Raw genomic sequence first — 25,336 nt, 5'->3', positions numbered from 1 at the left:
AGAGAGAGGGAGAGAGAGAGGGAGAGAGAGAGGGAGAGAGAGAGGGAGAGAGAGAGGGAGAGAGAGAGAGAGCTAGGCGCTTTTGATCGATTTGCGGCCATTTTTGGTTTGGCATAGCACGCTTTATTAAGGAGCGCTAATTCCACTCTCTAAATGGATCGTTCCGCCAACTGTCCAAGACACGCAACAACACGCGGGGCGGGCAACCGTGCTTTTAGCCCCCCTTCCTCCCTCCGACACACTCTCTCTCCATCTCACACGTAGGAGTCGGACACTTCACGAACTCCTGTAGAAATATAATTTTCCCCTAACTATCAAAATTCGCGAGTCGCGCCACCGATCCATTTGGTGACGCTGTAACTCGCGTAATTTGAGAGGGAATAGTTTGAAATTTTAATCATATGCAAAGTACATTTTGGGTGGGCGAGACACGGGTAAATTTTGACGTAAATTCTTGCTGAAGTTTTGTTGTATGTCCGAAAACTGAAGGGAAACTTCTAGCAGAATGAGCGGGTTCAACTCGGTTCGTCTTATCACTGCCTCCTTTATCTATCAAGGTCCGTGCGTGGGATTTTTGTGACCACTGTTTCCCGCTAGAGGTTACCCTCCCTCCTCGGAAACCAGCTGATAAACAGCGCCATCTAGGTGTAGATTGCACCACCAGGCATGGGCCTCGATGGATAATGGAGGCGATGGTTTTATATTAACCCTTGTATTAGTTTAGTATCCTTTCCCTCGATTCTAGCTAGCGTATTATCTAAGGTAAAAGATGATCTTATTTCGTTGCTTAAGCGGCCCTCTTTTTCCCCTCCATCCCCCTCTCTCTGTTTCTCAACTGGGTTTTCGATTTATTCAAGGTGTTTAGGATTTTGGAAAGTCTAGACGAAAAGCTTTCCTTCCTTCTCGGCCGAGCCTTTTAAAGCCGATTTGGCCCCGAAGGAAAGATATTTATATATAAATGGCGGGTTCAAAGCCCCGAGGAGGTTAATTTCAACGTTTACTAGCTTCTAATCCCCCCCCCCCCCCCAAATCTAGCAAGGCGTCCGATACAAACTTTGCTGTTAAAATTATACCATAAGAGATAGGCCTATAAATTTATTCCCTCCGTTTATAATTAGCTTCGAATGCTTTTCGTTCGTATTAAGTTATATTTGACTGGGATCTATTATTAATTAGGCGACCCAACTTCGACGTAGGATGCCACGCCTTCCCCCCCCCTCCTTCCCATTTAAAAATTGAACAAGCGAAATGATTGGTTTAAACGAAAAGAAAAAATGTTTGCGGCTGGTTTTTATTCCAATTCTTTTGAGGTCTTGTCGACGGCTTGTTCCCGATTATAATCGAATCGATTCCAAATTCCTCTTCGATGGAAAAAAAATGAAATGAAATTGGGAAAATTTATAGGATGGAGATCTTTGGAATTTTTTTTATCCGTCCTTCGATAACTTTTGACGATGAGATTACGTTTTCAGAAAGTCCCTCTCCATCTCTCGAGTCAAGTCTGATTTCGTTATTGAACCCAGGGACTATTTCCTCGTTTCAGGGACCAATCATTGTTTGAGAGGCCGTATCTCCGTGTGACTAGATGAACTGTAGAACCCCCTGTATGTTCTGGTATTTGATCCTAAAAACTTGCCCTTTAATTCGTGGCCGACATATCGGCAACATTTCGTTAGATCAAGAAGTTATATCAGTATCTCAGAGAGAAGGTATAAGATGCCTTTGTATTCGCGCGCCATAGTCCCAGTCCCCTTTCAAAGTACAAGGGGGGACGTAAAAGGCGGCGCCGGGCTATTTCGCCTCTCCTCAGTCGGAAAATATGACTGTAATTTTCGTCACTCGCGTCGTCGCGCTGACGTGAGTTTTCAAGAACCAATGAGATGCTGGTTGTAATTTAGAGACGGGGATTAACTCCGGACCTACGTTTGGACTGGAGATAAAGCTGGAAATCTGTCGAATTTATACCTTCTCTCTGAGATACTAGATATAACTTCTTGGTTAGATATTTAGATTAAATTTAGCAAAAAATTTACTTTATCACTATTTGCGAAATAAATGCATTTCATTTCTTCGCGTAATATTGAAACTGTTAGGTAAACCGCTCAATATTCGTGTAAGAATTGATTAGTTTCTTACAAATTTTTTGGAAATAGAGAAAGGGGTGTGGATATTAATTACAATTTAATTATATAAAGAATTAAAAGCTGCCAATAACTAATGGCTTCGAGAGACGACGTAATCTAGAAGAAAAAGGCTTTGAGTTATCGAGGAAATATCATCGGTTTATGCTAGGGAGGTGAAGTGTGAAAGGGGGCGAGAGGCGTTGCCCCCCGAATGTGCGTGTGGTGGTGGTTGGGGGGGGGGGTATCGGAACATTTTTTAGAGAAAACACGGAGTAGGCGGTTCTATAAGGTTCCAAATCCCCAGACCCCATTTCAGCACGCCGCCCCAACCCCGACCAGAAGGGGTTTTACCCCTGCCCCCATTTCACACCCATTGAGGTATCGGACACCCTTACTCCAAATAATTTTCCAGTTTATAAATAAAACTGAAATTCAAGATTGGTATAGACACCCTCCCCCAATCTCGGGGGCGGCTAATCTTTGATTAAATACGAGGTTATTCTTTAAAAATTCCGAAATTTTTGAGGCAACTTTCCGACATCTCCGATCATCATTCATTCTTTTTTTTTGTCCAGAATCGGTGGCTGATTCGGACGAAACGAGTTACGAGTTCTAGAAAACTTCAAAGAAATGGAAGTAGGCCCATAGCGAAAAAATTCTACAAAGAGAGAGAGAGAGAGAATGAGTTCAAAGGATAGATGCCTTTCCTTCCTGGATTGGAGTCGATGGCCCAACCAAAATCCTTATTTTTTTATATATATAAGACCACGAAGGCCCCTTCTTCGGCCCCGAACTGTCAAAGTTCACGCTAGACCCCTGAACATAGAGAGACTTTATAAATCCAACTTCGATACTTATTACCTAAGATTGTATTTCCTATAAGTCCAATATTTTTGGTTAGCGACCACGCATTTTCAATATGACGTGGAAAAACCGGGTGTTGCGTTGGTTTTCTAAGATAACGTGACTTAATTAAGTTTAAAATATGTTTATGTCAATTTATTTATGTATTAATAGGTTCTATAGTTGCCTACTTTCGACACTGACACTCCCTATCTAGTACACTTCCTTTTATCGTCCTGATCTAAGATTAGCTGACCTAGTTGAACCTTTGACCTCACTCTCGTTATCTAACAATGTAGTTTTCTTAATAATACATCACCGGGAAATGTCAGGGAACTGGAAAATAGCTCAAAAAGATCAGGGAATTTGATACCTTTTAATAAATTATGTAAATTTCTCGATACTCCCGAGACTTTCTCGCGTCGAGTACCTTATTGATTTGGACTCCTTCTGTACGTGCTCCCTGACGAAGCGTTACCGAGTCCCGAACCCCAACGGAGGAAGGTGAGGGGGGAACTCTGAAAGAAAAAGCGAGCTCATCCCTTTCGACACCTTTTTTTTCCGTTCTTCTCCTTTAATACTTGTTAGCTCAAAGGCCCGATCAACTTCACGGGTCCCTTTTTTCCAGTCGTTCAGCGCCGTACACTTACTTTGGAAAAACTTTACGGTTTAGCCCTTAGCACCTTCAAAATATAGTTTTTTCCAATAAATATCATTTCTCGGAGGTTAATTATATGATAATTAATTACTGGTCAATCGTGTTGTATTTGGCTTCAATACGTAAACATTTCCATCGAGAGGCGCGCGCATGCTCTCTTCAGTGGGGTGGTGAGGGGGGGTTTGATGGCCCCGAGGCGGTCTCTTTCATCTTGCAATAACAAAAATTTAATTAAAAGATGTCGGGGTCACGTTGCGGCGTTATTTTTATTCGATATGCTGGTAGATAACTTTTACTTTTCCCAACTCCGTCTCTCTGCGAGCAATTTATTTCGGGTCCCTTTTTAAAAGCCCCCCCCTCCCCGCGGGTGTCTGGCTTTTCATCTTTAGCTAACTCGGACTCTTCTTTAAACATAGTTGTGCCAAAATCATCAAGCGACGAATTCGACTCAAACTTGACTGACTGACAATAACATTTGTTCTACCTTAGATAGAGAATACTCAAAGACTCCATTGTAAATTAGATAATCCGTACATTATTTCCTATAAATTTCACAATAGTAGCTTAAACATTCATTCATTTTTTCTCGGTCTATTTCAAATGCCTAAAATATTTTTCCTATTGCCCCTGGTGGGTGACTCGGCTGTGTGAGGTGAGCACGGATGTACCGCGGGTGAAACATTTCTACAGGGGCTATGGGAAAATACACGGGGTTGATTCCGCCTAATTGTTGGCTTTTCCCTGTTACCCAAAATATTATAATTTCATCTTTAGACGCCTGTAACTTTCGATCTAGAGTAGATAGAGATTAAATAAAAATACCCCTGGAAAGTAGATATTGCGTAGGTTATTGCGCTAAAATTTCATTATCCTGTCTTAATTGGTATTTTTGTTTCGCGGGCGGTTGACTCATCGCGATTCCAGTGTAATAATTAGATTTCCGGGAAGTCTCTGTAGAAGCGGCCTCATTTGCATAAACAAAATCCTTTTAGGAATTGTTCGGACTTTGTTCTCGCTAATCTAATTAAATTGTATTTTTAAAAACTCCGTAGCGAATTACGCAAATTTCTTTTCCGCCAACCGAAAAAACCGAACTACATTGTTCAATTTTTTTTAGAACTCTCTTTCGCTTTAATTAGAACTGACTCTCTGGACAAATCAAGTTTAACTTAATATAAGCAAATTAATCTCCATCGCCCCGAAGTTATCAGTTACTTTTCTAAAAAATTTATTAAATTGAATCCACCGTTTTAGTTTTATTATTATAAAATTAAATTAGCTATAGATGTAGATGTAGAGCGTGCCATGGTCACTTTGTTAAGAAGAAGGCGGGGCGTTACGCGATTGGTCGAAGGTGCAAATTTCAAATTGTCTATGAAGTCTGAGGGTAATTTGAATTTTAAAATTACTCGGAGATATTTCCCTAATTACTATAGGAAAAATCAATGAAAAATAAATCACTTGATTTTCCATTTCAGCCTCCCTTTAAGAAGATTAGTCGGGTATACCTTTTTGGGAGATTATTAACTTTTGATAGATAGATAAGAAGCGTTGTTTCGTATATACACACGAAGTGAGTGGCTTTGTCCGAGCGACCTTGGTCCCGAGGTTTTTGTGTCCAAACTCCCGGCCTTTCTGCTCAATAGTAGGAAGGCAGCTGGCAGTATAAATAAATAAATAAGCGGAGTGGATTGGAATCCCCCGTGACATCACGAGGGAACGGAGTTAATGAGGCTTCCTTTAATTACCTAGAAGGCTTTGGTGGTGCCGGGGGGGGGGGAGACCCGTCACACGGATGTACATTCAGTCTCTCGAGAGCTTCACTCCCTTCACTCCTCGCTACGCGCTTAAATTGAAACCTTAACGTACGATCTATTCCTCGATCACGGCAGCTGCGTATTGGGGAAGACCTTCGATTTATATCGAAAGGAAATATCGAGAGCGATCGGTTTTAAAGGAAGCGATACTGGGGAAGGCTGAAGACGCCTATTACGTGCCTCATTCGCCCCGCCTGTCGCGCCTATTGGCTCGAATTGGTCGAACAAACTATCATCGTAGCGTGGAAATCGAGCGAGCGCGTGCAGTTTCGCTCTATTTCTCGCGCTCTCCATCTCGCGCCACTTCTATTCGACGCCGAGAATGTACCATTATCAAAGAGGGAATCTTGTCTTTTTAAAGTTATTCTCTCCCCGCCTTTACCTTCGCTCTATTTTCGTACTTGAAAAGTACTTTTGTCCCGGGACTTTGTAGGGAATTTACTTAATCCCCCTGACTCGGTATTTTTTATTTTTTTTACATCTACCGTAGAGGATTACTTTAAATGTAATTTTTTTTATCGATTGAGAAAGTTGCCCCTCGGGGGCTATTTCCCCCGAACCCTTTTCTTACTTTCGCTTCGCGGCGCAATTTGATTGGCCAAATTTATCCGTTCGACCTCTTGCCTCCCCCGCTTTATTTTTTTAAAGCGCCCTATAGCTAGCTACCTTTTCGAAAGTCCTTAATTGTTTCCCCGTAGAGGTTTTTCGCGTCAAATCATTAATTTCCCTTTCGTTCTTTAGCGTTTCATTTTAAACTAAATTTATCTCGGGTTTCGGTAGACGTAACCTTTGGCAGCGGAGGCGTTTTGTAGAGCGGAATGTTTTAAAATAGTTTCGAAACTGGCCAACCAAGATTGACCTAAAATTCTAACGTCATTCCGGTCCTATAGTCTCGTACAATAAACCGTTCTCGTTTGACAATGTTTTCTTTCGAGTTTCCAAATATTTTCGAGACAAACTCTCGTTATTCAATATAGTCCCCGAGTCTGCTACGGGGGGGGGGGGAAGAAAGTTTCGGGGGGGGGGGGGGGTTATAAGAGTTAGTTCCGCTCGGTTTCCCTCTCGCAGTCTTTTGCTTTTCTTGGGGGAAAAGTTTTATCTCCATGAATCCTGAAAGAGATACGAAGCGGGGGGATATGCCCCCTCTCCCCCACTACAATCCTCTCCCTTAATAAGATTACGGGCAGATTTATCGCTCCGTCTTGGCCGAATACGAATATTGATACGCGCAGAAATATCTCGGAGTATCTCTCTCTTTCCCATGGTGGTTGAATAAAAGGGGCGTGGTCTACTCTATCAGTGGTGGGCGGAATAACAATGAGTATGAACTTTAGCATCACCAATATAATACGTATATACTTTGGAGCAGACGCTATTAAAACCGGTAAAGGGAAATTTCCTACAGACTATTCCATTAATTACTCGCGGAGAAAGGTTATTTCTTTGGTGCCAAGAGCCAACGCCAGACGGAGCACGAGTTCACTACAGGCGACGCGGGAGAGAGGCGCCAGTGATATAACCCAAGAAGGTCCTCGATCCCTGCCCCTGAGGTGTTTGCTTCTCTCGCGGCATTAGTGGATTGGTCTATAGCCAAGGGTTAAGAAGCGTATGTTTCGAAGCCTTCCCAAGATTGGTTTCGGAGGAGCTGGGATCCATTTTGTCAGCTTGCCATAATTAGTTATCGTCGGCAACTAGGTTAATTGCTTTCTCTCTCTCTCTTGGGTTGCCTTCTCCATCCTCGTTGTCGTCTCCGATTGGATATACATTTTCTTTTCTAGTTAGACGAGGGCCGAACTGATAATTGACAAATTGGGTTAATTGCTCCGTCACTTTCTTCGCCGACTAATTATTTTAGGCCCGGTAGTAGCGTCTCGCTCCTCGCTCGCCTAACGAACTCTCTTCGGAATTAATCAACTTACTAATTAGCAAATTATCTCCCGATTGAAGTCGATCGGATCGTGATAATATTCGGAATTAAGAGCTGGCGAAATGTATATCCCAACTTTTGACCCCCAACGTCATTCCAAAAGCTATTATCCATTGATACTTTGTACGAATGCTATAATCATCATCTTCGGAGACTAATAATATAATATACGATATATTTGACCCCTGACCCCCCCTCCCTCACCCCGGATTCCCAAATATTTTAAAGCTTAATGTCCGGGCTGCTCTAATAGCTTGAATTAACGATCGACGCGTGGTTTGGTCAATACCCACCACCACCACCAATGAACCAATTGCGGCTTCGAACGTCCACGACCATTTTGCGTCTTTTAATAGTTTTCGGTCGCTCGTTACAAACCGATCAATTTTATTTGTATTTTTCCTCAAACTCTAAAGCGACTTTTAACGCAATTTCTCGATAACTTATTACTGCAATGGCCGATTTTGAAATAAATACATTCTAAGCCGCACCACGATGACAGCTCTGGGGGCCGGGTTTAACTAAGACAGGGTTCGTAAAAACTTGGAAATGTCAGGGAAATTGGTTTTCCAAAAGTTGTACGAACCCTGAAGGAGTTTCGACGTCATCCTAAGCTTCGTTGACTCACGTGACAAAATGCGCCCTTTGATTCCTTTATTCGCGGATTTATCTCGGATGTAATTCCAGAGAATTTAATTCCAACTTCTCTTTTGTTTTTTTTTTTGCGGGGGGGGGGTGTCTTGGAACGTCTTATCGAACATGATACTGGCCGCGGGGAGGGGGAGGGAAGGGGTAAGAAAAGAGGATCCTCGCCCCTCCCCATTACACCCACCGGCTCTTTCTTCCTCAGTTATATTCCAAGTCATTAAACGTCGTTTTGTTGTTTTTTCGCTCTTTATCTAAAAATGAAGAGGCCATGCCCCCAAATGGATTCTCCATGAACCTTCCATCCCAGAAAACTAAACCCCCCTGACTCATTTTCATCCCCTCTCCGGCGCCCCCGAGGGGATCTATACCGTACCGGCATAGACGAGAATGTAGAAGTACTTTGAAAGTGAACGACGCTGCTGGCAACGCAGATAAGAGTGATTTTATTTAGGGGAAGGTTGTGTCGAACCCCTCGGCTTTTTTTCTGCCCTCGAAACCGAATAGAGTTAAAGGTATAGAAGCAAGCTTATTTCTTTGTTGATAGTTTAGCGTGGGATATCATTCGCGTTTGTTTCGTGGACGAGGAACGGGCCTTCATCTTTCCAACTCTTTTCTTCGGGGTTCTTTTTTTTCTATTTCTTTGACTTGGGTTATTTTCCTGGCCAAGCTTTTTCTGGGGAAGGGGGAAGCGGATATCGTCTCCGAACGTGAGAGGAATTACTAACAGGGGATTTTCTTCGAGATACTTTTTTACTCTCTCTCACTATAGCCGTAAATGATAGGGTAAGCCCACAACCATTATACATCTACAAGTGTATCTAGAAACCCATTCAAAAGGTATACTGAAAGATCAGGATATTTAACTCTCTTTTCATAGTTTTTATTTTTATTTTATTTACATTAAATTTAATTTAATTTAATTAGATTCAAAAATAAAAAAATCTAGGGAATGTCTCCTCTCTAGGGGTGTTTTTATTTCTTCTCTATCTACTCTAGATCAAAAGTTTGGGACTGGTAAAAATGAAATTAAAATATTTTGGGTAAAAGGGGAAAGCCAACATTTAGGCTGAATCAACACCATGTATTTTCCCATAGCCCCTGTAGAAATGTTTCACCCGCGGTACATCCGTGCTCACACAGTCGAGTCACCCACCAGGGGCAATGTAACTATTTTAGGCATTTGAAATTGATTTAATTGTGGAGGCCGGAGTTTAACCGCTAACATAATGCAATTTTGTAGAAATAATCTTTGGAATGTTTAGTTTTTAACGCTATCTTCATCGGAATTACGTTAAAAGTTAGGGCTAGTTTAAGATAGACTGAATTTGGGTCAAGTATTTAATTTCGAGTCGGTGCTTTTCCCGAGGTCTATGGTAATCTATCTTTCGTTCAAAGATGAAATATCGTTATGTATATATTTGGTTTCCTTCCGTTGCCGGATGAGAGAGCGAAACGTCGCAACCTTGGAATGAAGCGAAAAAAAGCCTTTCTCCTACGTAAATTCAAATGCCTTCCAAGATAGATTTCTTCCCTTTATTTTGGGACAATTCTTTTGGCTTTGATCCAAGAACGAGGGGAAGAATTCGTGACCAAACTACGATGGGGGCTCGTACCCCATCCCCTCAACCCCCCTTAGCGAGCTTATGATAGAAGAAACGAGTGGCAACCGCCATCCTGGGGTCGGGGGTGGGGGGGGCGAGAGAGTCACCCGCCTGGAAGAGAAGCAGCGGGGGGTCAGAAACCGAGAAGAGCGCAACCACGCGAATAAACAAGTTTTCTTCCGAGGCAAAAAGCAAGATCCTAGACCCTGGCTTAGGGGGAATGGAGGGGAGGGGCCAAGGGTGTGCGGGGCTCGAACCCCGGACATAATACGTATTAACCACGCCCCCTATTAGAAATGTCGTAAGTGACGAATGTTTACAGTGGATTTAAATCTTACATACAGGGTGTTTCTAAAAGGGTAGGAAACTCTTCCCGGTTTCGACTGGCTTTAAAGACACTGGTATCTTAGCTATAGTTAGTAATAAATTATACCAAAGTATTCTAAACCCGGGACTATTTGGGGATGCGCCGCATTCTGTTTCGAGATGGGTTCTCTAGTTCTATTCGGGAGTAGTTGGCATTGCAAATGTTGGGAGAGGAATGGATGGTGTCCCTCTAGAAGTTGAGGGATATTACACTGGCGGAGATAAAAGAGTGTTGGAGGCAATCGATGGTTGGCAGTCGCGGACGGAAGAAGACGCTATAGATCCGCGCGCAAATACTTGCTCGATAAACCCAAGGCGTCCTCGACCCGTCCGTTTTTTTTCTTTGGTCGGATTTTTTAACATTCGAGGGACTTTGTCCCTGGAATACCGGATAAGACTCTCTTGGAAAACTACTGTACGGGGCTGGTCTAGCTATTCGAGATCGTATACACTATTATTATTCATCAAAAGTTCCGCTTGGACCGTAGATGTTGTAGAATTTAAATGCGGCCATCCAACTTTCTCGTTAAACTCCATCAGGGTTGGAAACCAATAGGTTATTATAGAATCGTTTCGCACCTTCGAATATCTAATCCACGCTGTATCGACCGAGTCTTAGCTCAGCCAGCAGCCAGCGCGTTTTTGTAATTCAAAGCCCGGGCGTCTCCGTGGTAAGACGGGCTTATTTTATCAAAACCGCGTCGGTGCCGAACCCGTGTCCCCTTAACGAAACTTAAGAAAGGCGGGGGCTTTGATAGCCGGCGTCTACTCTCGAAATGGTCTATACACGGATGTCGGGAGGCCTGGCAAAATGGAAAAGATAGCTTTTATCATTGGAACCATTCCAGAAGCGCCCGACTATTTTTCCAAATTATACCGTATACCGAGTTCTTTCGGAATTAGGTTGCCTTTTTCTTTCTTTCGTTCATTTTTTCTTCTTTTGAAAAATCCCATTTATTTTTTCTTTTTCCGCTCGCCACAAAAACCGCGGCGTGAAGTCATTTTGGCGGAATTAATGTCGACATAATACTCGCTTATTTTGGCTAACGAGGTGGCGAAAGCGTCCCGCCCCCCCTCCCGCCCAGGACCAACACTCTTTGTACTTGCACGCGCACCTTTGGACCGTGCACCGAGGGAAGGGTCACTTTCTGCCCAATTTCCATTTATACCTTCATTATAATCATTGTGTTTAGGGGATGAGCGAGCGACCCCTTTGTGGAAATGAATTTTTGTTGGGCGTTACCTCGTTTCACGCCCTGTTGATTCAATGTTTATTCTACTATAATATCACATCGCGACGACGACAAAAAATAATGGGAGACAAGTTTCTTTTTTAACTAGAAAATGTATTTCATTACCCGACTGTGTTAAGGTGTTTTGGGCGATACTTTCCGTCCGTTGTTAAGCTTAAATGGACTTGATATAAATGGGAAAGAATTCTCTCCCAGCAGCAGCAGCTTATAACTCGGGCGGGTCAGCTTCTCTTCTCTATTGGTTGGGTAAATTATTATTATTATTTCGGCTGTTTAACAACTGTAGGGGCCAAAGAGAATATACCAAGAGGAGCAGAAACTTTGGAGATGCATGGGGACCTATTCTGAATTTGGAGAAACAAATTCCGGTTGGTTGTTCAAGTGACCGTGTCGTCTGCTTAAAAATGACCTTTTGTACGTCAACGGTCAACCCAGAGATCTGGGTCAACCCTTTGCAACCACCACCAAAAATAAGCAGTCGACGTAATTTAACCAATAAAAGGCGTCGCTGCTTAGCCAATCAACAAAAACCGCGTCTAGTTACTCCAAAACCGTGGTGGCCGGGCTTTTCAAAAGCCAAATTGTGAAAGGCTAGAGTTTCTGCTCCTCTTGGTATATTCTCTTTGCAGGGACGTATACGTCAGCGTCTATCGGCGAGAACTTGCCTATTACCAGAAGTTGCTTAACAGTTCTCGTAAAAATACCGAACGGCTATAGTAATAAAATAGTACGCGAAAATGGGTAAAGTCTTATCAAAAGTTCATATAAATAAAAACGAAAAGTGTACTAGCTATAAACGCGCCGTGAGATACAAACGACCCTGCTCTCAACCTCTGCACGAGCCAACCAATCAGAAAATCGTAAAGGTTCATAGAATGCGGTACTCTAATACGGTGGGAGTATCGTTTCTTCAATGAAGTATACTTTTTTTGTTTTCATCTATGAACTTTTGATGTTACTGGGGTTTGAGAATGCGGGTCGAAGGGCAGGCAGGCAGTCTCAAGAATTTAGTAGTTTCTCGTGTATTAGCTGATAGGAGCGGCCATTAGCTTCGGGTCGAATAAATGGCAAATCACCGCTCGCCCTAAACTCAGCAACGAAAAAGTGATTTTCAATTTGATGGAACCATAAGTAACATAATAAACATAAGTATGACTCTTCCTGTTGTAATAATGCAAATTTCAAAATGAAACCTATAATCAACACTGACACTCTCACTTACATCAGGCCAGGACTTGCAACCCCGTCGAGTACTTCATGCTGGTCTTTGGCGAATGACGTAGTTCTACAATATTAGCCAATCACAATAAACCTTCTCCTTGAACGTATTTGTGTCGGAAATAGCTCGTCTGCTATTTATTGTACAAGCTCGCAGGGTCGCGGTGTTTGTATGTTTCACTTTGAAAGTCGGATATTTCAGCACCAAAAATTATAAGCCTTTTGAAGTCTAAATATTCGGTAACTAAACCTACCCAGTGCAATTTTCAACTTCGTAATGTGGTCGCGCTAAAATCGGTAAAAAGTCAATACAAATCAAACCAAGGCTTAGGACCGTCGACTCAAATTTCAATGGCGTCTCTTTAAAACTCTGAACCGGATTTTCAATATGAGGCGGAAGTCGCTTCATTTTCCACCGCTAGGGGTCTCTGTGCTGGGCGCGAACTTATGATGACGTAAAAGGTCCGAAAATAGGTTTATAGTTAGTTTTGGCTAATTGTCATACTTATGGTTATTATGTTACTTATGATGGAACCCATTTTTACTTTTTTTTCTTTTCGTCCGACGAATTCTAGCTAAGGATCGATTTCGTATTAGAGGGCCCCTTAAACGAGCCCCAAATCTTCAACACCCCCCACCCCACCCCCGGGGCCATTACGAGACTTTAAAAAGGTTTAAGCTAAGCTACTATGGAAGAAATACGCGTGTATAACCTTTAACCTTATGGATTTCGAAATTAATTGAAAATTCGGGAAACGCGACGACAACTTTGGCCGTGATATACTTTAGTTATTTTGAAGGGCGCCCCCCCCCCTTCTTGTTTGGAGAATTACTGCAGGTGGCGACAGCCGCGTTTGTATAAATGAAACAATAAGAAACGACACTATCGGCAGTTGGAACTGAAATGAACTGCGTGGGGATGGCGGGAAAGAGAGTAATGGAAAGTTAAACGAAAACATTAGGAAACCTTTCTTAACTTGGGGGCTTTTAATTTAGCACCCATTGACACCGGGAGGTCGTTGACCCCGAGTGTAATGTTTCGCTTAAATTACGAGGATACTCGAATGGTCCTCGGATCAAAGGCCCTTTCCCATTAAGCACTGTTTTTGTGAAAAGAAAAGAATTCGTTTGATCAGTATCTCTTTAAATCCTCGTCGCCTCTATTTAATGGAACGGCGTGAGAAAAAAAATCGAAACTTTCAATTTCTTTCTTTTTTTTAATTTCAAGATTCCGAACTTGGAACTTTCCTTAATGTGGATGAAAATTCTTTTTCTTTTTACGTTTAATTTCGACTTAACTTTTCTTTCCCCTCCCTTTTTCATTCCCATAAATTTCAAGAGCGGGGGGGGGGCGTGGCTGTTCTCCGTAATAATGAGGAAGAACCTAGATTCGATATTTCTTCCCAATATTCGTGGTCGAATGAAAATATTCGAGTTCTCCGTAAGACATCTATCGTAAGGTGTATTTTTACGATCATTTTTGGTCAGGCGTAAAATTTTATCGGTAAGTGAAAAGAGCTTCGACGGCTTCGGCGCCAAGACACGATGCTTCGGTGCTGGGTGCACGTTCCGAGCAACAATTTATGAAGTGGCGCTCTTTACAGGCGGGCACTTCCGGACCTGCCTTGATATCCTCACTGAAATAAAATTTTACAAGGCGCCAAAATATCGGCCCCTCAACGATATAGAACGACTTTATTTATATCGTTGGTTTTATTCGGAATTCGCCCCATATCTATACGCCCTCCTCCAAGTCATCTTTGCAAAAGTGACAACCCGCTCGGAATTAAAGAATATATTTTTCAAGACGATGTTGGAAAATGAATTTAGGTCAAAGGGAAATATTATTCGGCCATATTAATTAACGCGAAACAGGGGCTTAAATCGGGGGGGGGGGGAGGGGGAGAAGCCCCCATCGCCATCTCAGTCGCTAGTGTTTAGCGAAATCTAATCTGGCTTCAGCTCTCCCCACCCCCGAACATATTGGAATAAATTATCTTAAGGCAGGTTGAGTGTAATTACGTATTATAAAGGGGGGCGGGGGAGGAACCCCCAACGCTTTTATATCTTCGCCTTGTCGTTTGCACCTAGAAACTTGGACGCGGCGCGTATGCTCCCTTCTCTTTCTCCTATTGATTGTCACGCTATCCCCGAATTCTCTCAAAGGCACCCCCCTTCCCCCTCCCCCAGAAATCAATTTGAATATCCGGAACCCCTTTTATTCCCTTCTATACGCACTTACCCAACTGTTTTCTAGCGTGTTAAAACCTTATCTAAGAACTCGTGTGTGTGTTTGAGGGACGGACGGACTTAAAACGAAAATGGTGAACTTTGCATTATTTTTTTTCAAATTGAATTCAACACTCTCTTTTAGATACGAATTCGTAAATTAAATGTGTTTCAAAAAGGCAGTGTCATTATATCGTAGTATGGTTCTATTGTCAATCAATTTTGAGTTGAAAGTGTACTATACTTCTATGACCGATCATCCTCGCAACGCCTATAACTTAGCTAGTATCAGGGATAGATTTAATTTTAGAAGTAGGAATGGAGAACGGTTAGTATTTACTTCAGTCCGAGTCATAGACCACCCAGTATAGAGCCCCTCCCTCCAACACGTAACGAAAATTTTAAATTATCTCATTGGCTCACTTAAACTACGTTTTGATGACGTTGCTGACGGGGACGGCAAAAAAAATACGTTATTCTTTTTTATCTCTGTCGCTATGACCCGCCTCTTCTTTCATACCCCCACTCCCGTCCCGTGGAAGGAGGTCCGGGACTTTGGCGCGCCCAGATCACTCTATTCTCCATTCCTACTTCTAAAATTAAATCTATCCCTGCTAGTATGTAATTGAAGTCTTAAAAGTCGAGAACTATTTTTGACACCTGAAACTAACTGTATGGGTAAATTTGTTTTCGTTAGATGTGTCATCAGTCGTTTGAAATTGCTGGCAAGCAATCGTTAGAAAGCTTTTGTCACTGGTTTTCATTATCTCCATTTAAGCGTCCAAATGTGTCTGATCGTCCGTCGCCATAGGGAAGGCAGCCTTCTAATGAGTATTTCTGACTATATAATAAAAGCGAGCGGGCGAGCGGGGCATTGAAGTCAAGCTATTTAGGACGACAGGCTGATTACAATCTTATTGCTTCCCGCGTCGAATTAGCCTTCTGCCATTCAAAGGAATTGAAATTTTACTAATTAGTCCAGTTTTCAAACCGCCCTCCTCCCTTTTCTCTCTCTCTCTCACTCTCTCGTCTCCATTGTCTCTACTCTCGACCCCTCCTCTCCGCTCCCCCCCCCCCTTTAAACAGGCGAGCCATGAACGCTCCAAGAATATTTAAAAGGCTGAAGTATATCCTGAAAGGGTTAATTGTAAGGCTCGCCTATTAAAATATTCACGAAAGAATTGATTATATTCGTATTTATTCGTTTATATTGTCGGTTCGGTATCCGGCCTGTTAGGCTTAGGGTGGGGGATGACGGGGGTGTTTGTGTTTCTGGGGAATTAGATTGGCTGGAATTTTAGTCGGTGGGGGCGGGGGGGCAGGGGGTTTGATGCCCCGAACGGGATTTGAAACGGGGTCGAGTTTAGGCCTTGGCCCCGCGCGCGCGCTACCGGCTTAATCTAATTGAAAAGGATTGCGAGTCCATTATCGCGTTTGACTGATTGCAATGGCCAACCTGGAGCGGAGACCATGAATCCTTAATTTCAAGGTGTCGCCAACTGAATTTGACGAGTATCTCTAGCTTCGTTTCAACCTTAAACGAGCTACGTACGCATATCCGACCACTCGTTTCTCCATTGTATTCCAACTGAGCGTTTACACCTCGATTGCTCTATTTTACGGTGCTTAAATAGAGGGGGGGGGAAGGGACAATGCGCGGCGTTGTCACAAAGTTGGCAACTTTGAATATCATCGAATATTAAAGGCGATTATATAATCGGTGACGATATTTTTAAAGCTCCTAAAAATATATATGGCGGGCTCGCTTGTTGCTATAGCTAGGCTGCTTTTTAATGTAGGTAATTATTAGAAGATGAGCAAAAACGGGGGTGGGCTGATTGGGGGTGGCGACGAGGGAGCGAATTAGTATTCGCTAATTATCGTTAAAAAGTGCCCTTAAGAAACACAAGGAGAAAGATACGGGCGCGCTCGGGTATCATTTTATAGGTTCCTCGGTTAATGGCTTTTGCGCGCCCGTTTTTATCGGTAAAATGAAAGGAGAGCCATCGTGGAAGAGATAAACCTTAATACACGGAACAGGCGCGAAGGAAAGGACGGCGAAAATTATGAAAAATTGCTCGAATTTGCAGCCGCAAGCTTTCCGCTCCCTCATCTATACTTCTCCAGAATTTTCTCAGAAGCCACGCAATCTAGCAAATTCGTATATACACCTACCAATTTAACTAACGTTTTTTTTATCGCCAATTAGTTAATTTATTCGAAATAGGGTTATAACGTACTCGAAGGACTTACCACGGTAAAAAGCGTGGCGCTGCCGCGACTGGAATCTGAGAATGAAGGCGAATTTATTCGGATATCTTTGCATTTATGGGAAATAGACTCTGGGCGTAAATTTTTAATTATTTGGATTAAAAATACCCTTCTAATTAAGTTCTCATTAATATAACGAGTTGAAAATAGGCAGGAGAGACTTCCGCCGCGTGTTGACGTTAGAATGAATATTTAATTGGCGTTATAAAATGGCGGCGCTGCGGTTGCAATGGCGGGCGACTTCCCTTTCGTACGCTTAAAGCGCCGGCTCTTCCTAAAATAAACGGAACCCGCAGTCAAGCTACTTGTTTATCTTTCGATATGAAAAGGTTCGTCTTACTAGGTACATTTTTAGTTAAATCTATATTTGAAATCCATTACGTTCCGCGGGTAAATACCGATTTAAGGCATCCATCCGGTATCCCTTCAACGCGTCCTCGCTTAACTCTATCTGAGATTGTACAACGTCAAGTTTGCTTCATTTATTTCTTAGACGATGATGCGACTTAAGCGACATTTTTAGCTCTAGAATTCGGTGCTAAGGAAACTGAGGAGGAGGCGAACGAATAATTGCTCGAATCCGGCAACTAGAAGGAAAGAAAGAAAGAAAGAAAGAAAGTTTAAAAGGCATTCTTTGAAATGAATGCGCGCGGGAAGGAAAGTCATTCCCCTTTTCCCGAATAACTTAACCGGAAAACCGGAAGTCAGGGACAACTGAGCCCAGCGACCCTTTAATCTAACGGAAAAGAGATACTGGCCGAGAGATCGGATATTCGCCGTACGCGGAGTCGCTCAATCCAGGGTGCCCCTTGCATCGTTTAATTCACTTAAGTTAAATCTAGTTTTTCATTTAAATTCAAATAATTTTTAAACATTCGTTTAGTACGTATCTAATGAAGGGTAGAGATGGAATCTCGGGTGTTTGTCTTCTGATTCGACTGTTTGACCCCTTGAAACGGACGGGGTGTTAGGGGTGGGGTGGGGTCACGCGGAACTTGGCGATTCCGTTACCACGGGTGATAGGACGTAGGATAGGATGATGTTTCGCTCGGAATTTCAGTCTGGTTTTTTTAGTCGCGTGGCGTGAAGGAAATCGCGCTTTATTTCATTCTTCCAACTTAGTAATTAGTTTTGGGGGTTGGGAAAGCGGGCAACCCGTTCCAACCAAATTCGATTAGCCGCGCGGAAGGCTACTTTTGCCTCCGCCAAGAGAGAAAGAGAGAGAGAGAGAATTCGTTTGGAAGAACTGAATTTGTTTTGTTCTTTCGTCGCACGCGTTTTTAACTTTTATAAACTCCTCGATTCCAGAGATAAGATTTTTCCGACAAATATATTTAATAATAAATCACTCTCTCTCTCTCTCGTAAAATTAAGGACCCGTGAAAAATGTTATTATCATAGCTTTGTTCCGTCTCTCTCTCTCTCCCTCTCTCTCTCCCTCCCTCTCTCTCTCTCTCTCTCTTTCTTTCTTTCTCTCTGTCGTCATCACCCAATTAATTTCATCTCTCCTTGAATATGAATTTATAATTATTCGTAATTAAAATTTAATTTATTCGAGTTGGTAATAATATACACCGGGTGTTTCTGATAAGTCCGTCATAAATTTAAATAAGGGTGCCGCGTCCTCTAAGGGTCAAACTGAGTGGTCATCCACCGGAACACGGGGCCTATAATTTAGTTTTTGCTCAAATTAGTTTAATTTCTGCCCAATTTTATTTGTTAGTAATTAAAGTTTGATTTTTCTAACGTATTTTATCGTCAATAGGTGGTTTGTTCGAAGCGGGCGATGACGTGTTGGAGTTGACATTTCGGTACGCCGTCGACAGAGTGAACAGCGACGGCGAGATGCTACCAAAGTCCCTGGTCACCGCCCAAGTGGAAAGACTCGAACAACACGACAGTTTCCAAGCCGCCAGAAAGGGTAACGCCCAACTATTTACTCGACACCGAGCGGAGAACAATTAGGCCCACGACATCTCGCGTTTACCAGTTAGGGTTCAGCCGATCTTCCCCCGAATGTCCGATAGTTTAAGTAGCCGTACCATCCTTTAGACGAAAGAAAGATTTCCCGGGTAGGGTGGGGACGTGTCCCTAAAAATAGACTCCGTATTGGGGGGAGGGGACTCCGAAATGTAGGGGGTCATTGAAAGCGTCAAAGACAGCGGACGCTTAATATCCTCCTTGTTACACGTGGATGTGCCGATTGGATTTAACGAATGACGCTTTCTCTTCTTTGTCAGTTTGCGATTTATTGGAGCAGGGTTTAGCGGCCGTTTTCGGTCCTCAATCGGTGGAGGCCAGTTCGGCGGTGCAATCGACGTGCGACGTCTTGCAAGTACCACATATCGAGACTCGATGGGATTACCGTTCCCGGCACGATAACCATTCCTTGAACTTGTACCCTCACCCTAGCGCTCTCGGAAAAGCCTACCTCGATTTTGTCAAATCAAAAAACTGGAACTATTTCGCCATTCTTTACGAAGACAACGACGGTAAGTCATTCCGCTTACTCACCTACACCCTTACTCACTCCCGAAGAGCGTGCCCAAGGTTTAAGGCGCCACTTTTAAACAACAGGGTCATGGGCTTCGCGCTTTCAATGTTTTCGACTCTGACGCGGCGTCATTTTGACCCTGATTAGCTTTGTCCCACGCGTCGGGACTTGGGAGGGCGTGCATTGTCTTTTGGCAAAGACCATGGTGGTCTTTCGGCGTGTTTACGAAAAGGTTCGTAGGGGGGGGGGTCTATTGAGTTTTTCGACGCGAACCTTTCCGCGGTATCTTTCGGTATCTATGACTAAAATAAGTTATTCTCGCGTAAAACATTGGCAAAACGAAATTCGGAATATTTTGCTCGACTTTCTCTCTCGAGTCGAATGTACAGTGTGAGGGGTAGTTGGGGGAGGGGCATAAACGAGAGAAGGATATTTCCCCCGGGGGATGAATACGTGACATTTTTCATCTTTTCTCTTTCGATTTCGAGTCCACCCTCGACCCCCCTCCGGGCCCTAAGAGGAACGAGAATAAAATATACCGACGTAGAAAGTAGAAGTCGAAAGTCGTTCCGCCAAACCGAAAAGGACATTTTTGAATTTTAGATTCGAGGCCAAAAATGATTTTTTCATTCATTTTTGGAAAAATGTTGGGGGATTCGGGGGGAGAGGGGGGTTGGAGGAAGGAAGATGGAGCGGCGGCGGCGACGGGGTCATTTTAAAAAGCCGCTAGCTTTGGATTAAAGATGCATTTTCCCCTCATTGAAATGTAGACCACAGTTTTTGCCACCACTCTATATCGGAATCAAAGCTTGTCGAAAGAAAAGGGAAAGAAAAATAAAAATTTTAAGCTCGACGTACGTAATATATAGGGAATGCATTTTTGAAAGCGTCCTCGACGACGTTTTTCGAGATTTCCTCCAATTCTAACATAAATAAATAATGCCAGTTCCTTCTCGGTTAAAGAGGCCATTTCTTAGAAGTATCTTTAAACAATTTAAAGTGTTAGTGACATAATTTTCGTCACCCACAAACTTAAAATGCGAAAAAAATCCTTGAAAAATCTAGTTTATTATGATATGTTTACTTTTTTATTTGGTTTCGTAGCAATTTATTAAATTGCAATCAAAGTTTTGTGTTTGGAAAAGGCCTAGTTGAGATTTTCTTTCGTTTGATGACGTAGTAAGGAGAAATTTTCACTCTAGATGTCGCTCACGTGACGCGCCTGTTAGTGTAGCCGCGCAGCGTTAAGCCTAATTTATTCAGATTCGCGCGCGCGCCGCATTAGTAAACTCGGGAGTCTCGCGCTTGGCTTTTCCGCGAGATGCCGTGAATGACGTAGCAAGGTGAAAAACCCGCCAAAAATCTTCTCCGCAAATTTGCCTTTGTCCCCCAAATTTCAAGTTTTCAAAGTGTTTTTTCTGCGTTTTCCTTCATATTTAAATATTATTCAAGCATATTTTTGGAATCAGAAGAGTTTAAACTCTCAAAAAAGTAACGTTTTCTTTAGATTTGAGATAATTTTTAAATCACGTCGCTATTCCTTTAAACGCTAATTGAACCATGATAATATACGTTTCTCCTTTTTCTAAAATAATGTATGTATTTCTCAAATTGGATAGACAGTCAGGGTTCATACAAACCTGGAAAACCTGGAATAAATCAGGGAAATTTAGAATTTTTAGTAAAAATCAGGGAAATCAGTGAAATTTGCGTCAAACAGGGGCCGAGTAATTAAGCAAAATGTTCGTGAACACTCCGTCGATAGGATTAACATTACACTATACTTTGGAGGCTCAGAACTCTAGTTATATTAGAGATACGGGGATGTCCTTTGATTATGTAATAGTCCTACTTGCCCCCTCCTCCTTCGTTAACATTTGCTTCATAGGATACTCCATATACGGGGAAAACCTGGAAAACTCGGGGAAGTATATGGGGAAAAACCTGGAAATCTCAGGGAAATTTGTTTTCCAAAAGTTGTATGAACCCTGAGTACGCGACATCACTACTACGTCACTAGTCGCGACCAAAAGAAACGAGATTCTTTGGCGTGCGTCAAAGATAAGGTCTTGTCCCCTAGCTAGCTTGATTTTGTCACGCACTGACCCCAACAACTGCGGAAAAAGGTACCTGGGGGCAGAGACCCCCGCTCCCCATGAGCCCCCCGTACAAAGACAACCCGCGCTAGGATTCTGTAGGATAAAAAAATCTGACATCGTAACAAGGTTTGCCAATGAGGTCGGATAGACGGAAAGATCTCGTTGGATCCGCCATGCACTTTTTATAATGGGAAGGTGTAATGTTAGACCCCTCAATTTATTTTAAATATTTTTTTGCATAAATAAGCGGCGGTTTCAAGTTGAATCTCTTATCTATAAGATGATGTAAGGATGGAGTTGGGGGCCTTGTTTTTTTCTTGGCGTCTTGTCTAATCCTAGATAGGGGTCGGGGGTCTAGAGAACCTCCTTAATATATTACTTATAAGCTTTATCTTCCCGCTTCCGACCGGGGAGGGGGCGTATTTAATCATCGTAAAAGTGATTTACCCCTTGCTTGTTTCGTTCTTTCTTTCTTTCTATTTTCTTAATAATAATTCCCGGTGATTAATGAACGTTACCTTAGGGGGGGGGGTTGAACCCCCCTATTTCACCCTCAACCCCTTATATATCTGCCCCTTAAGTTTACCTAATGTATTTTTTCATTCCCCAGAGCACCTCTGCTCTGCTCTGCAAATATCGCCTCTGCTTTTTCTAAATATAGATTTTAGTTCCGCTCCAAGCTATGCAGGGATATAACTTACATTCAGGGTTCATACAAACCTGGTAAACCGGGAAATATCAGGGAAATTGATTTTTGCGTCAAACCTCAGGGAAAAATCAGGGAAATTTCAAATAAATAGTAAATGTCAGGGAAATCAGGGAAATTTACGAGGATAGTGTACTTTTCGCCCAATCCAGTTTATTTTCGATCGAGGTAGCCGAAAAAATAATAATTTCCAGCCATGGCTCCAGCGGTACTCGCGTTCCCTCTGAGGCTCTGAGTCCTCTCAAGGCCATGTTTGTAGTGTTATTAGCATACTCTATAAAATTAGGGGCTCTTACACCTGGAAATATCAGGGAAATGGATTTTCCAGATTTTGTATGAACCCTGAACTTACATTCTAACCTATCCTGATAGTTAGTTCCTGAAAAAATAAGAAGGGATACATTAGGGAGAAATTTCTCAGCGTGGGTCCAGGTTTTTTCGAGTGTTTAGCCGTACGCTATTTCTCGATAAATCCAGATTGCTGTTTTAATTAAAGTTTTTGCGCCTGTTCGACGCTAAATCAGTTCATTTGCAAGCTGACAAAGTGACAAGGCCCGTGCCGAGATATTTATATAATTAATGCGGGCTCTGTATTCGATTAATTACGTTAACTTCGTATATATTAATTAATTAATAAATATCTGGATAGGGGTTAGCCTTGGAGACATTTTTTTACGGTCGAGTGTAGGGGGAAATGTTTTACCAAGAAGTGATGTCTAGTTTACTAGGGAGAAGTTTTAAATTCGCCACATAACGTAGGTCCGGAGTTAATCCTCGCCTCTAGATTACAACCAGCATCTCATTGGTTCTCGAAAAGTGGCGTCAGCGCGACGCGAATGACGAAAATTATGACGACTGAGGAGTGGCAAAATAGCCAAGCCTCCTTTTTCGTCCCCCCTTGTATTTTGAAAGGGGGACTGGGACTATGGCGCGCGAATACTTAGGCATCTTATACCTTCTCCCTAGTTAACTAGATATCCCTTCTTGGTTTTACTTTATACAGAAATTCAAACGCAGTTAAGATTTGGCCCTAGTTCAAACAAAGATTTTCTATTTTTGGGCTTTTCAGTACCAAGGTACACATTGGCGAAAGTTTTTCTCCAACCTTAGTGGCCCTCTACCGTTTATTTTCACCTTCAGTATTGAATTTTATTAGGAATACATACAGTTAATAGGAATGGTTGCGAGCCCATAAATATGCCGTCAGAATCTCTACGCGGATTTTGTGGGTCTTAACGTGGGACAAAAACGCGCAAGCGCACGCGTCTTTGCCAAATAGAGCTATCCCAGAAGCTTTTGTATGCTATTTTCCCATAGAACCAAATTGGTACCAAACATGGCCGCCCACTGCCAAAGCTAAGCCCATGACGTTTTACCTAGGCTTTGACGTCAGCACAACGCTAATTAGTTCAACGCTAATAGAATAATGATGAGTAGGGAACTATTTACATGGCGTATGTGATTCGGTTTAGTAACCTTGCGCACTCCAAATGTAAAATGATGTTGCGAAGAATGACGTTACACTTACTAGCTCCGCTTTGTGGTGGTACACTTCTCTCGAAGAGAAGTATTAAATAAGCTTTGCTAAATTCGTTGGAGGGAGGTTGAAACTCATCATTTCGTAATAGCGAGAGGGAGAACTGCGGAGACGAAAAGAAAAAAAGCCTTAACACGCCATCACCACTTTAATCGAGAAATGTTGAAACGAGCGGCGAAAAGAATTATTTTTCTTCTTTCCCTTTTAAGATGGAAATTCAAAGAATTTATTTTTTAGGGGGGGGGGAGTGAAGAGTCTTGTTCGTATTATCTAGGACAATCAAGAAGGGATTATGCAACCTAGTTCCCCCCCCCTCTTGAAATTTGATTCAGTTTTAAGTAGATTTTCTTCGTCCAGGCTGGCGCGGATTTCAAAGATAGGTTTCATTTGTCACTAAGCAATATTTAAATGAGAATGAGAAAAAAGAACGAGGTAGCCACTTTGGAAATCCACCTTATCGGGTGATTTTAACTGACAAATCTATAGAGTAGTGTCGGTAGAGAGGGGAGTAGACTGTTTATCCCTCCCTCTAGGCGCGCTTTTGTAAGAGGCTATACTGTACGCGCCTGGTAGGGGGGATGACACTGAGCTAGAGCTAGATGTCAGTTCTACGTATGCAAACGTCATACCCTTCTATCTCTTAGCTAAGTGTCATCCCCCCTACCAAGCGCGTACAGTATCTCCTCTTACAAAAGCGAGCCTAGAGGGAGGGATACACAGTCTACTCCCCCCTCTACCGACACTACTCTATGGTATGACGTTTGCTTTGTAGAACTGACATTACTCTATTGTGAAAATAACGCGTCGTCTGCTTGGGTTGGGAGCTTTATATCGGGAGTTAGGCCTTGGCGCGCGCGTCGGGAATAACTAGGATAATCCAACTTTTATTTATTTATGCTTTGAGATTTCCAAGAGATACCTTATATGGGGGGGGCGGATTATTACGTAGGGTTTTATATCTCCCGTAAAATGATTTTATCTTTCTCTTTATAAATGAAAGGAGAAAGAACGCGCGGGCGGGCGAATGGAATAAAGCGCTAATTCTGGCGCGCCATGATATACGATGTCCGACGAAGTTATCCGCGTCGCTCTTGAATCCCTGTTAAATTAATTCTCCATCTCGAGAAACTCTATACTGAGAATAGGACTCGTTTACTTTTCGCGATGAATATTCAATGGGAAGTTGGAATAAATTCCTTCGCTCCGTCTTTCTTTGGAATATAATATTTGTTCCTCCCTTAAATCTTCGCGAGTCTTTGAGGCGCGCTGGCTCTAAAATATTCAAAAGGCCTCGCCTCCTTATATTCTCTCCCCATAGTGTTTGCGTGGCCGGGAGCCAGGGGTAGGTGAGGGTAAGACGCGCTGCCTTGACTTGCCGGCAACGGCTACTCTTTCCTTCTTTCTTTATACGTATAATAGGGAAGTCTACACCCGTGAATGGCAGTGGGCTATTGCCCCACGCTTTCTTCCTTCTTTTCTTTCTTAAGAAAGGAGGGGGGGCTATGGCCCCAGCCAACACCGCTCCGCTTTTCATTCCCCTAGAGTT

The 25,336-nt window shown here is 42.7% G+C and overlaps 1 protein-coding gene across 3 annotated transcripts in view; it reads left to right on the top strand.

Moving 5' to 3' along the window:
- The window catches only part of LOC149623066 (glutamate receptor ionotropic, kainate 2-like), a 72,004-nt gene that overhangs the window by 33,123 nt on the left and 13,545 nt on the right, over positions 1–25,336 (top strand). For all 3 annotated transcript variants that reach the window (XM_089853431.1, XM_089853432.1, XM_089853430.1), the window contains 2 exons: positions 18,720–18,875; positions 19,195–19,446. In XM_089853431.1, coding sequence (XP_089709557.1) covers positions 18,720–18,875; positions 19,195–19,446 — 408 coding nt within the window. The remainder of the gene's footprint in view (positions 1–18,719; positions 18,876–19,194; positions 19,447–25,336) is intronic.

This window comes from Phalangium opilio, unplaced genomic scaffold (genome assembly GCF_054372755.1).
Source record: "Phalangium opilio isolate 3A_F unplaced genomic scaffold, DU_Popi_V2 ptg000115l_1, whole genome shotgun sequence".
Classification (NCBI taxonomy): domain Eukaryota; kingdom Metazoa; phylum Arthropoda; class Arachnida; order Opiliones; family Phalangiidae; genus Phalangium; species Phalangium opilio.
This window is presented reverse-complemented; position numbering and strand designations above follow the sequence as displayed.